Consider the following 14,162-nt stretch of genomic DNA (forward strand, 5'->3'; position numbering starts at 1 on the left):
AGCATGATTAGCTCCTGAGGGGTGTCACCACACAGTTGCAGAGTGGATGGTGATGACTTACCACCTACATCATCGTGTCTTCAGTGCCAAAGAAACTATTTGTAGCCAGCTTTTAGACAAGGCAATGCCAGGTGTCTCGTGATTGCTGAATAAGTGATGGGGAAGTAAGATGGAGGAGGGGAGAGGGTGGAAGAAGAAAAAAGGTAGAGCTAACTTGCAGACCAGCAAAGCGTGCACTGAATTTTTCATCAGCAGTAGCTGATTAGGATACGATTTAGATGAGATTTGGGGAGGAAAAAAATAGCAGTGGAGATGTAAATTGCCTTACTGATTGCAAGATCAGATCTCATGTCTGGACAGACCTCTCTGCTTGCTGTAAATTCCTCCATTATTGTGGTTACTTTGAACTCCTTTCTTTCCTACGTAAATATTTTGCGTCTAGCTGCCAATTTTTTTTTCTGATAAGATTTTTTTCATTTCTTCTACTTAGTCCTTTTCTCAAATCTTGCAGTGAAAGTTTGTAGCTATTTCTCCAGACTCCTTTCTGATCATTTGTTGTTGCAAATGTATAACGTGGCATGTTTTTTTTTAAATCAACATCCTGTTTCTCCAAAGAACAGAGCAAACAGAAAGCAAGGGACTACTTTGGCATGTACTTGTATATTTATGTTGCATGTTTTAGGTATAAAATTAAAAAATATTCCTGATGGAAGTAATTTGGGACTAGAAAGCTTTCACAGCACTCCCTTAATTGAAAACAACCCATCTTTTTTCTTCCCACTTTTGAATGTAGCGTGTTCTTCTATTTATAATAGACAGTGATAGATAATCAAGATGCATGCTGTAACTTCATTCAGACTTCAGAAAGACAGACATCTGAAGCTTTTCTGTTCCTTGCAGTAAAGAAAGTGTATATAGAAGAACTTGAAGATTTTGGCTGATGGCCAGATTAACCTGGTTAAGGGTGTATTTGCAACACTTCAAATAAATATCTGCTGGTGTTACTGCTGTATCCATTCAGAGTGGAGGGAGAAAAAAAAGAAAAACTTCCTTGTGTCTTTTCATGCAGCTGTGTGAAGCCAGGACACTGGCAATTAAGGATTGAAAATGGTATTTGTTTGTATTGGCCATCAGTTGCCTTTTGTATGAGAGATTAGCTGGAAGGTATGTGCTGAAGGATGCCCAAATCTTCGGATATGGAATTTTAAGGCTTGTTGTAATGCTGTGAAGGTTGCTCTGGGGCAAAGGCTTAATATTTCACGTGGTGGTGCCAGTGATTCCCAGAATTTAGTCTACACAGTTGACATGGGCACGGGCAGGATTATTTGTACGTTACCTGTACAGTCGAAGTGTAGGAAAACTCAGGAGGGTTTGGGTGTGACTGGATGTGTGGGGCCTGCGTCAGGCCTTTGGGCCTTCTCGTGGCTGCTCTGGACACCTCGTCCTTGTCCCTCATTCCTTCTCGGTGTAAAAACACCTCATGTTTCTTTCCTTTTCTCCTTGTTTACTCCCATGTAAACAGCAAGGGACATGCTTGACTGACACTTGACAGACTGCTGTTTAACCAGCGCGATGAGTTGTGTTTCAGGTAAGATCATCAACGTGGCCCCGTGTCCTGCTGGGGCCAGAGGGCCGGAGGAACTCGCTGCTGAAGCGGAGAGGGTTTTGGCTCCGTTTGTGCCCAGGATGACACGTTACTTTTTTGAAGGAGCTTTTTCTTAGAACTGATAGTCGTCGTATTGAGTCCAGAAAAGGTGAAACAAGTCCCGTCTTGTTTTCTGCAGGAGCAGAGATGAGACATGCTCTTTGCGGTAGCGAATTCCATACAAAAATCCAGTAAAACTATCTACTGGCTAAGAAATACGAAAATCTTGCAAGAATATTTGGAAAAGCTGGTTATGTAGATACTGTGGTGATGAGCATGATATAAACACATTGACAGAACATACTGAAAAGCATCCTGTGAATATCCTGTCAAAATACCTCCGTTTAAAAATATAACAAGCAAAAACATAAAGCTCTTTAGAATGCTGAATAATAATAATTAGTTAGGAAAAGGAGAAACTCTAACCTGGAGTTTAAGATTATTACATGGATTTAATAATTGTGACCCAATTTAATCCTTTTGGGTGCATAGTGTAGCTTCATCTCCTGTGCGAGGCAGATGTCAGACTGCATGCATGATGCTTGAGCCGTTCTGGTAGTCCTTAGAAGGTAACATATGCTTGACTCAGTTGGGATGAAGAGAAAACTGTTTTATCTTAAGACTGGAATTTAGTTTGTCATGCTACAAGGTTGGAGCAATGTATTTTTTTTTCTTGAGTGGAAAAAATAATAGTATTTGGAAATGTGAATAGAATGTAGGCAGTTAGACTAGTTGTAGACCTGAGAGAAAATGCTGTTGTCAAAAGAATCCTAACACAATAATGTTTGTACATGAGATCACAAAAGGAATAAATTAAAAATATATTTAGTCTAGGAATCAGAAATTATCCATTCTGTTTAATTATTTAAATAGCAAACATATTAAAGTGGTCTAGTTTGAGGGTGTGAGAAAACGCTCTATTATTATGTTGGATGTTGAACTTTCAGCTTTGTCAGAAAAGCTGACCCTGCACACTCAGTAAACCATTTGCCTCTCTTTAGACAGGGTCTGGAAAATACTGCTAGTCATTTGTTGTCTTTTGACTAACACTAATAACTCAAATCATTCTGTCTCTAGCCAAATAATTTACAACAGTTTCTACATGAAGATGCTTTTTTGCTTAACAGGGAGCAACTGACAACTGATTGTAAAGGACAGGAGGATATGTTTTTAAGATATTTAGTGACTATTTAGCTGTGGTAATTTTTTGTTCTTGCGTTTTTCCCAAGGGAATGGATATGCTTGCAGGACAACCTTTCCATTTTCCAGCACCTCTAAGATACGTTCTTAACTCCGTGTCCCTAAACATAACCCTCCTCATAATAAGGACAGATAAATACATACAAATAATGAGATGTTAAAAGTAAGCACAGCCATATTTGGGGTTAATCATATTTTCCTTGATGTGCTTTACTAGCATTTAATCTGACAAGTAGTTATGCGAAAAGATATTTAAATTTTAAATGTTTTTTACTTTGAAGATTGGCTTTATGCAACCTCAGGTTTTCAAACATGGGGCAGTGTGGTTATTGGGTCTTCTTTTTTTTCCCCTATTCACACTTAAATTTCTTAGCTAATGAGCACTGGGCAAGAACTGGGCACAAAGAACAGCAGATTTGCTGGTATGGACGGAGGGAGGGAAAAGCAACGGTTTGGTCTTGGGACCAAAGAATGTTGCCAGCCCAAGGAGAACTGGAAGAATGATGAATTCCTTTTAATGTCGTCTTTGTGTTTCAGTATGCATTTTAATGAACGAATACTACAGCCTGGCAAAAGATCAAATGGCAGATTATGTCAACAAGACTTAGTTTAAAATTATGTGGGTGACTTAAAAGAAATTCAAATTCATAGTTACGTTCAACTGTAATGCCGCTTCACTGGGTCTGTAATGGGTCATTCTTAGAGTAATTGTAGCATATCCTTAATGCTTTTTTCCTTAGATACCCAATGCTTTCTCATTTATTTGCAAACTTCAAAAATTTCCACATACAAACATAAAAAAGAAATTCAAGAATTTGAATGTATTTAAAATTCTTTGGAGATATTAAGCATGAGATTTAGGCTGTATGTTTGTGTGTTTAGAAACAGAAAATTTAAACAAGTAAAAGGCAAACTCATCTCTGTATTTTATAGGCTTTTTTCCCTGTTTTGTAGAAGCCAAACCAAACTTAGCTGGATGGTTGGTGTTCTCAAGCTTCTGGTTCTGCACCTGAGATCTCCTGCAGCACATCTTTCCTTCCTATCACATACTGCTGCTCCCTGCGTCCCTTGCTTTTGCCTGTTTTCACAGAACCTTCACAACAAGGAAATGAAGTTTTAAAACGGTGGTAGTGTCACTGTGGTTTGTGAATGAAATATCATTGTTTGGTGAGTTCTCAGTAAATGGTCTTCCATTTATCTCTGTAGAAGTGAGGTGAAGGCTGCCATTAGAGGTCTGTACTGTCCTTTAAATCATCCCTGCCATTCCTTGGTGTTAATGGGAACAATGCTGAACTACTAGCAGCATCATCTGAAGAAAGATGGCTGTCTTAAAGAGTTAGCTTAGGCTTATCATTGGGTATGAACAGGTGGTGGCAGCTGTTTTGAAGGAAGAGAGGCTTTTCTTTGGATTTTTTTGGTAAGTGTTATTTTTCAACCTCAGCTGAAACTCAGGGAAAACTCATTTTAGAAGGATCACAGTGATACTACTCTGAAAGTATTATTTAAAAGCATCAGCACAGATGATTCCTGTGGACTTCTGAGTTTATTGGAGATGTGAAAAGTCAGTGTTTCTGTATCTCTGAGATCAGTAGGGAGTGATCTGAATAGGAGTAAAACTGAAACTATTAGTGTAATTTCCCTTACGAGGGGTATTTTTCAGCGTTAAACCAATATGAGAGATGCTGTTTCTGCAAACAAAAGTAGACAACACCGGAGACTGTTTGGGATGCCTGGGCACCCCTTGTATTCTTCTCAGCCCTGCCTCTTCTAGATATCCTGGAATCAAACCCCATGAATGTGTGCAGACCTGATGACATGGATAAAACTTTGACACGGTTACTACACTTACACAGGAAACTGGCAGAAACAAGAGGAAAAAAACCCTGTTACAGACAGACCTTCAATTTTCCTTATAAGAGAAGGTCAGAAAATGCAGACCAAAAATTCCCTGAAGACTGCACTGACTTTACACCATTAAGAAAGTAACAAACAAACTTGGTATCAGCTTCTCAAAGTCTGCTGGATGACAATATTGACAATTGGCTTCAGTCCCGTTGTGCTCACTGCCACTTCTGACAGCCTTTTACATTTCTAAGGACTTGTAGGAATTTCAAGTCAGCTCTGTTGTAATCTTGAAATTCCACGTGAAGTAATCTTTCTAGGCTTATTAAAGAGGTCTCACTTGATGCAAAAAGGGAAGATGCCTGCTCTGTGCTTACTGAGTTTCTTTCTGTCGTAGTAGGACTAAACTGTTCAGGCCAGCCCTCTGTTTCTTTCTGGTCACGTAAAGCAGTTGGAAGACAAGAAGTTTCTTCACAGAGAAGCACCACCAGAAGTCTGATTTCCATTAATAATGGACTGCCGAACTTCTCTGCCTGAGCATCAAATAACACGAAGTTGGGGCACAAGCACTGTTTGCTTCAAAAGCTTAGCAACACCTGGAAGAAGGATTTGTTCTGGGGTAATCGTAATCTCTCTGCTTCCACACTACCCCATTTTCTAGTTATTTCATGTTCACACTTTGATCAAATTTAAGCTTGCTATGTGTTGCCTTCCAAAGAAACCCCTGTTTTCTATTCCTGATTTTAAAAGTACGTTATCTAAAAGAGGTCAAGGAGTGAATCTCTCAAGTTGTTTGACCATGGTTGCCTAATTTTGTTCTGTGAACAAAAAAATTTGCCTTGGCAGGAAAATTTTAATTTATTGCCTTCATGTGTACTGCTTAATGTATTATTTGCACAACAATTGTCCACAGCTCAGAACAAGAATCTGTCCAGATAAAAGTTAGTAATATTAAAATTCCTAGTTCTTGAAACCGTTTGATTAGTTTCAAGACTGAAAACTTGCTAAGAATGTGTTATTTGGTTGATTCCCTCAGAGTAATATTTTCACATCTGTCTTTATGGCATTTAGGAAGCAGGATTGTTTATTTTGGCACTGACATTAGGAATACAGTCAGCTTATAGAAGGATGAAAGTTTTCATAGTCAAAATGTAAGATTCAAGCTGCTGTAGTACTGTCACGACTTTTTTTTTTAAAAAAAAAAAAAAAAGAAAACGGAATAGATTAGGATGGGCATTAGTGGTAAAGCAGATGTTTAAAGGTACCTTAGGAAAAAGGCTAAAAGCATCCTTACCTTGTGTCCTAACACACATACTGTTCAGAAACAGAAAGAAAAGCACTGAACTTGCTGTTTTATGATCAGGATAGATTAAGAAAATGTGTTAATATTACTTAAACTGAGTGTATTTCTGTTGCTTCTGTTTTTTTTCTTCCTTTTGCATTATTTAAATAACTCTTCTTCGGCTGGTCTGGAGGGTTTCTTCCCTTTCTCTTTCTGATGTTCAAGGTTCATTGTGGAAACTTTTTGAAGGTTTCTCTCTTCGTTCTTGGAGCCTTTGGCATGATGCTTTCCTGAAAATCCCTTCTGTTTAAAAACTCTGCCAGCATTTCTTTGGAGGGCTCTCCTTGCCATTTTTCCAAGCCTCTGGTCTCCTCTTTGTCTGGCAAAGCAAATTATCTCTCTCAAAAAGGAAATCCCTTCCCATTTTAACTTTATCTGACGCCTATCTAATGCCCAACCTACACCCGAGCGTCTCAGAGGAGGTAAACAAAGGTTGTGCGCAGCTTCCTCTGAATGGTTAGCCTCTGCTTTGCTTAGGTTAATAACAAAGCCAAACAAAATAATAATAATAAAAGATGATTATGAAGCTGTTCAGGGCAGTGCAGAGGCTTTCTGAGCTTCTTTTTTGTTTTCATTCAATTGCAGGTTGAATAATATGGCTTTAGAGACTTAGTGTATCTGCTTTGCTCAGGTCTTGGATGGGAGCCAGCGGCCTGACACCAGATCTCTATACAACATAAAGTTACTCAAAGTGGGCTGATGAAGTGTCTGGAACAACTGAGGAGCTGGTGGTTTCCCTACCTCAAATTTGCTATTTTTAGCTCGAGAACTTCACTGTATTACCTGCTGCTCTTGCATTTGCAGGCACTAATTTTCACTGACTTTCATCTTTTTTTTTTTTTCAGCCAGGTTATTATGATCTGTTCTGGATGTGGCTCTACTTACAGTGCCACCTTTTTGTTACCTCTGAAATTAGGACAGCCCAGAAATCTTCCTGAGAACACTTGTGCTTGCTCATTAAGCAGAGGAACTGGCAGAGTCTTCACTCTTCGTCTGTATGCTGATCAATACAGTTATCAAATTAACTCATAAAAGCTATTTAAGATGATGCTTTCTCAATCTAACTGATGTTAGTCCTGAATAGCCCAGCATTTGCCTCTGTCTTTGTGCCTTAGCAGTTGAGGTTAACCAACAGCTGAACTGATAGATCTGTGTCAAGTTGGAAAGGCTCTTGAGAGGGGAAATCAAGAGACTTTCAGAAAGAGCTGCTCAGATGTAGAACTCTCCCTCTTTCTTTTTTCTTTCTTTTTTTTTTTTTTTTTTAACTTGGAATTTAGCAAATATTATTGTAACTTACATTCTTTTGAGCTGTTAAGGCTGCTTGAGTGGGTGGCAGGGTAACCACCATTTGGAGCTTTGTTTTCTTTATTTGGTCTTGGGATACAATTTGTATGTTCTAATATCTTCTGTAGAAGAGCCCAGATTTCTGGATATGTGATTTATAAATATTCACAATAAACAAGTGATAACATTGCTGTTACTGCAGCCACCTTCCTATCGTGGTCTGAATGGCACCTAGTGTAAAACTCACATAGATTTCCATCTGTCTAATCTTGGTGATGATATTTCCATGATCAGATTTCTGTCTAGAGTGATAGCTGTGTTATCAGTGTCATCTCAGGGGTGTGGTGTAGATGTATAAAGATATAGATTTTCTTCTAAAAATGGGTTTTCTTAGGAAAAAAACAACACTCAAATAGCAGAGACAAAGAGTAAGTAAATCCCAAAAAAAGAGAATATCTCACATCGACAAGAGAGGGAGAGAGAAAAAGAGGTGAACCCCCCCAAATTTAAATAATGTTGTGATGGAAATTTTATTAACTTGTGAATGGGACGCCTCATTAATGCTGCCAGAAATTATTCTTCCTGTGAAGTCTCACCTCATTCAAATTCTCCTTGTCACCATATTAAATAAATCTGTTACCACTGAATAAAAGTGAAGTTCAAATGATGTGCTGGAATAGCCATAAGAGAAAAATGCTCTTGAGTAACTTGTAGAGCACCCATGCACTTGAAGTTTGCAGCAAAGTAGCTTGGATTTTATTTTTAACATCTTGTAGGCTGGTATTTGCAATATAACATAAGTATAATAATCTCTAGGCATCCGTTTTGTATCAAGGTAGTATGAAAAGCCTGTCTGGAGCCTTGCTTATGGAGTGCGTCAGTTGATTGCTTTATTCCAAGCTCTCTGGATTTTGTTCTACTATAAAAACCCAGACTTTTTAATATGTTTATTCAAAAGGAATGAGAAGTCATGTTGGATTGTGAGAGTGAGATACGTTTTCAGTCAGTGTCCAGGGTCTGTGGGAGGGGAAACAAGCTTCAGTTCACACCACCAAACCCTTGGGTTTGTCTCTGTCCAGAAGCATGGGTGAGAAGCTGACAGAGCTTCCTTCAAGGTGCAAAGCCCTCAACAGCTTATTCATACAAAAAAATATATACATATATATAGATGTAGAGTGTATTAAAGAGATATTTATTTATTGTAAGCCATATTGGAGCAGCAAAGCTCTCTAAACTTGTAGACTTGCCCATCCCACAAAAATGTCTTTGCTGTAGCCATTAGCTTTCAGTGCTGACAACACAGCTCTTATCAGTGTGTGATGGAGCATCCTGTTCTTGTTGAACCCATACTGGGTGAAGGGTGTGAAGAGAGAGTCAGGAAGGAATTGCGGGTGTGCTGGTCCTCAAAAAAAGGAAGTCTGAAGCTCAAGAGCACCTACAGCCTGTGTGGATCAAGTCATAGCAAAGTGCAACGTAGGCCTGCAAGCTTTGATGTTCCCTGTCTTAGAAATCAAAACTGGAAGAAAGGAAACAAAATTCACTCTCTGCATGCAGTCAGGCTCTTGTGGTGTGCTTGATCGTGTCCAGGAGAAAGGATTTCTGGCCTATGGGATGCCCGAAGAGGAGAGGAGACACAGAGGAGAGAGGTGCACCTGCCTTTTGTGCAACGAGCTTGAGTGGCTTTGCCCTTGTGCATTTGACAGCAGCACACCTCTGTTATATCAACTTGTTGTATATAGATGCTTGTCAAAGACACTTTTCTCTGTTATCTAAATCTGCTTCAAAGGCAGTTTTGCTCAATTTTTAAAGCTGAAATTCAGTGGAGTAACTTGGCGTCTCTTTATGCTACATTTTCTATTTAAAATAAAAATATTTTTGCACAGAAATACTTCTGCAGTGAATTTGAGCCCTGTAGTAAATGTTTTTGACTGCACCCTGCCCCAGTTCTGTGTGGTCTTTTGCACTGCACTCATACAACTCAAACACAAAGGTGCTGGAAAATCCTGTGTTGGGATAGCCGTAAGGTTATAGTGTCAGCCTTCCTCTGCTTCTTTAAAATGATCTTTAAATTAAGGGACAATGTAACCAGCCTATTGTATAATTTGTATGATCAGCACCAATCTCCTAAGTTGCACTAAAGATCTGTTTTAAAACACATCTAGTTGTATAGCTGGAGAGTGGAAGGTGTTAAAGGTGTTTGTGGGCCTGTATGCAGCACAACCTAGCTCTTAATGACATGTCTGAATTATTTTACTGTATGTGGCAGGTTCTTTCACTGAATGGGTGGGGACTCAGGTTTTCAGATCCTACCCACTGTGCAGCCCTAAGTCTTACTTCGGAGCCATTTTACATGCACCGAGTACAAAATTAAATCATTCTTTGTGTGTGTGCTCACTGATGTTTTACCATAGGTTATTCCTATTTTATTTTTAAAAACCAGTACCCTAGGGAGTCCAGTGGATGCTGTCACCCCCATCTGATAGCAGGAGAGCTGAGGCAAGGAGTGAGGGATGCAGGCGGCCTAAATGAGAACCGCTCTGGCCTTCGGTGTTGAGGTGCAAGAGGCTGGCCCAGCCAGCTCTTTCCCCCCTTAGGGGGGTTGTTCCCCAGTTGGGAGCCAGCTGGGGATACAGAAATTTCCCAGAAGTGTCTTCTGTGAGAAGCATTTGCTTTGGATGTGAGAACTAAGGTCCTTTTTGGAGGCAGCTCCGGCCTGTGTTTTGGGAAGCAGCAGTGGCATACGCTTAGACGAGGTAATGGCCATTGCTACAACCCTGCCACTGGAGCATCAGGATGCTAAACTGTAGTGCTAAGAAATCTTTATCTTATGTTTTAAAAAAAAAAAAAATCCAGTTTCTCTTCTGTTTGCTGTTTCAGAGTTTTCTGAGACTTTGTGTTTGCAATATATGTAAAGGAAAAAAATCCAGTTTGAAGCTCTCCCATCATAGCATGGTTAATCCCAAATACCAGAAGTTCCCTTCAGTGATAAAGTACTGAACCTCATCTTAATGCAGCATGGGATTTACCTGTATTTCTATAGGTGGCACCACTATCTCCGGCTACGATAGGATCTTAAAACGATGCTTGCATTTGTGACATTATTCTTTTTCTTTTTTTCTGATCAGAACCATCTTAGCCACATACACAGCTCCTGGTAATTCATTTTTCAGCTGTCCCTGTATTTTGCTGGGAGATGATCTTGTGAAGCAAGCCACAGATGGCATGAGAGCACGTCTGCCCCCGTGCCGAGGGGTCTGTCAGGAAAAGCTGATCTGTTCTGGGGGTTCGGTGCTGGGGCCTGTCGGCAGGCCCATTTCTGACCATCTATAAACGTGGCAGCCTGGGTTTGGCTAGCGGGTGTTTCCCTCTAGTTGTTGTGAGTGCTAGATCGGTAATTAATATCTATATTTAAAGAACAAGGACTTCTAAATGCTACTTTTCAAAGTGTATTTGAAGGAAATGAAATACAGAGCATGAGGAAAAATGAATCCCGGTGTGTGTAGCATTTCCCCTTTCTGATTTCTACCCGTGTATTAAAGTACAGATTTAATACTTCATTCTTTGTGACAAAAATGATTCAAAGAGCCATATTTTTCAGGGCTTTTGAACTGAGGGTTTCCGAGGGTGTCAAACAAGGTTTAGGTAATTAAACAGCGAGCTGCTCCGTGCCATAAATCATCAGTTTCCCTCTTTTCCCCCAGAAACTGCAATTCGTGCCTCAATTTGTAAGCGTTACGATAAGAATCGCCTGGTGCATGTGTCAGCCTTGCCTGGAGAAAGGCACCACCCCTCTGCCTAAAAGAAATGGTTCCTCCTGCTTTCATAAACAGTCATGTGCAGAGTTCAGCAGGGCCTGATGCCTCCGGAGCTTTTTCCTTCCCAGCCCGATTGAATCAGTCTTCACAGAAGTACTGTGAATCTTGTGGCCTCCTTTGAAACAAAAGGGATTAGGAAAAACTCGCTTGGTTAGAAGACTTTGGAAAGCAAGGGCAGGCAATCTCGGTTGTGAATATTTTCTGATTTTTCCAGAAATCAAGCAGAAGATTGAGCTGCTGATGTCAGTTAACTCTGAGAAGTCGTCCTCTTCAGAAAGGTACAGCTACATCTTTTGCATGAACAATTAATGGTGTAGCATTGCAAAGAAGCAGCGCAGGGCTTTTTTTTTCTTTTCTTTCCCCCCCTTGTCGAGTTTGCTAATACTGTTTCTGTATTGCATGCTGGTTATTGTAACGTATTAATTGAACCCCCCTGTTTTTGGTTAAGCTTTGTGCGTTTTTGCAAAGATTTATTGATTTCCTTTTTAATGAAGTCTACTCGGCTGCAGCATGCAAATCATAATCAAGCAGATCAAGCAGGCTGCTGGCTTGTGTGTACTGTTGTTGCAGACCTCGTTGTTTTTTTATTTTTTACATTTGTGCAAACAGCATCTTGATTTCTAAATTCATTTCTAAAGATTTAGTGTTTTTGTTGTGTTACAGGAAACCGCTCTACACTTACAAAGGGCTCTTTTGAATTAAGATTAACAGAAAATATAACTTGGTGAAGCATTTTAATGTCCTGTTATGTGGAAAGGGAGTGTCCTTTGCAAAGTAGCTCAGGAATCGCAAATCCCCAAATTAGTCACATTCTGTAAGATAGATGTGATCCCTGTTCAAGTCTGTGCTAGGAAATGGAGCAGTCACTGCATGCAGTAATGGTTCATGCCTGCAGGTAAGGACAAAATGACTCATAAGTGTTTTTAAAGCAATTATTTTATCTGTCAATCAGATTATTACGATTTTAAGTAGCTGTTTCATTTTAAAGGAATATTTTGAGGCACTAAATGCACGTTGAGTTTTCTGACATGAAATGACCTCCTTGCGATTATTTTGTTGTTTTAATGTGATCCAGCCTGTTCACTCCTGTTTTGCTTGCCATTGAATTTTAAGAGGAAATTTTTATTTTGGAAATGGATTAAATCTGGAGCAGTGGAATATGAATTTTATCTCATTACTTGCAGTAATCATGTCAGCTGTGTGCAAAAGACCAACCGGATGTGATATTTTGCCATTTTAATATTGGGCATTGGCAAAAAAAAAAAAAAAAAAGAATTTTATGCACTCAAACTGTACGTTTAGCTGAAATTATTATCTGAAGTACATTTTATCGAATGGTTCAGTATAGAAAGAAATGCTAATGTATTGAAAGCTGTCTTAAAATAACAGGGTAAAAGAAATCTTTCAAAATCAGTGAGGACTGTGGCATGCATGATTTAAAAAAATCAAAAAGAGCAGCTTAGTTAGATTTATATTTGTGTAAGATGTGTAGAAGCAAATTGTATTGCCTTTCAGTAGCTGTAATATAACAAAATACCAGCAATGAGAGATACAGAAAATGGTGGGGGGGAGTGGGTTGTTAAGTCAGCTTTCCAAAATGGAGAGATACGAGAACAGCTTTGAGATAGATCTTATTGATTTATTCAAAATTACTCATCATGAAAGAAAATTATGTTTCTTTGCTTACCTCTGTTCCACTCCGATGTCTACAATTTTTAAATACAAGACTAATAAAATGGTGGTGATAACAGAGAGGATGATGGGGTGAAAGCAGTAGAGGAAACAGGTGTTAACTTGATTTTTGGAAAGGCTTTTCTATAGATCTGGCATTGCTGAGGGGGATTATGGTATATAATTGATGTATACATTTAGAAATGTGAATTTTATGCAGCACCCTAAAACAGAACAGTCTGGGTTTGAGCAAAACATGCTCATAATTGAACTAAGGCTAGTCCTAGATGGATTGGTCCCTGTAAAGGATTATTACACATAATTAGAAATGGATACATCTGAAATTAATTTAAATGCCATTCATTAAAAAGTAAGATTTTATAACAGCACGATGCATAATTTTGCAATAAAGATTCAAATGTGGATGTTGTATACACACACAGGCTTTGCTCCTTTGAGAATTTAATTATGTGGTACCGTTCACCTGGAGAGTGATTCGGCACATCAGCTGCACAATTTACACGGTCGGTGATGGATTAAAAAGAAAAAAAAACAAAACCCAAAAACCTTTATGCATTATCTGAGATATTTTTTTTAACATAACCACATTCTTTTCATGCATCTAAAAATAGACTGAATTCTTTTTGCAAGCTGTTATGAAACAGTGCTGTCTGTCCTATTAGCTTCCAGTTCCTTTCAAGGCCCTTTGAAAAATTGCCGTGTTTTGAAGAAAAAAAGAGAGTAGTGTTGAATGTCCGAACTGCAAAACTGTCCTCAGACTGCTGTGTAGTGAAACTGCAGTGTGTGCTTATAGCTCACATGCACAAAAACGTGCATGTTTTTGACAGACACAAAGTGAATTCCCACTTGCATATTTTTTTCATTAATTTTTGTCCTTGCTTATAGTGGTTGGACTTCTTGAGGAGCTTGAGTTGTCCGAAATACCAGGTGGGAGATCTAAGAGAGCCCATGGCTTGTTTCTTGTTTTCCACACAAGCAGGCTGCCAGACAGTGCTCGCATGTCAGGAGGGGACAGAGAGGAGGTGCTTTGTGCATGCACAGAGAGCGAGGAAATAGGAACAGAGAGAGGAGCCCATCGCTTGCCTTCTGGTTTGTTTGGTTTGTGTTTTTACAGGAGAGTTTGGCGTTTGTAGCTTTTCCTGCTTGCTCGGCAAGTTCAGTGTGTTATCCTGTCTTAGAGGGAAGAAACAACAACAAAATGGTCAGAAGGAAGCTGGAATATAATGGCTGGTTTGGCTGCTGTGGGAGCTCCAAGTGTTGGAAATCCTGCAGCGTTCTCTCAGGATACCTGCTTGTTAGGTTTCTAAGAGGCTTTTAGGAGACATTAGGAAGAAAGTGAGAT

General features: G+C 39.3%; 1 protein-coding gene across 18 annotated transcripts in view; it reads left to right on the forward strand.

Annotated features, from left to right (window-relative positions):
* The window catches only part of SRPK2 (SRSF protein kinase 2), a 149,586-nt gene that overhangs the window by 47,322 nt on the left and 88,102 nt on the right, over positions 1–14,162 (forward strand). For 9 of the 18 annotated variants that reach the window (XM_068669832.1, XM_068669830.1, XM_068669831.1 and 6 more), the window contains one exon: positions 11,343–11,406. The exons of 7 other annotated variants lie outside the window; for them this stretch is intronic. In XM_068669832.1, coding sequence (XP_068525933.1) covers positions 11,369–11,406 — 38 coding nt within the window. In that variant the 5' untranslated portion in view covers positions 11,343–11,368. Of the gene's footprint in view, positions 1–1,557; positions 1,589–11,342; positions 11,407–11,991; positions 12,024–14,162 lie in introns of those variants that run through there. 2 more of the 18 variants (XM_068669825.1, XM_068669828.1) reach the window with 2 other exon arrangements.

This window comes from Anas acuta, chromosome 1 (assembly GCF_963932015.1).
Source record: "Anas acuta chromosome 1, bAnaAcu1.1, whole genome shotgun sequence".
Classification (NCBI taxonomy): domain Eukaryota; kingdom Metazoa; phylum Chordata; class Aves; order Anseriformes; family Anatidae; genus Anas; species Anas acuta.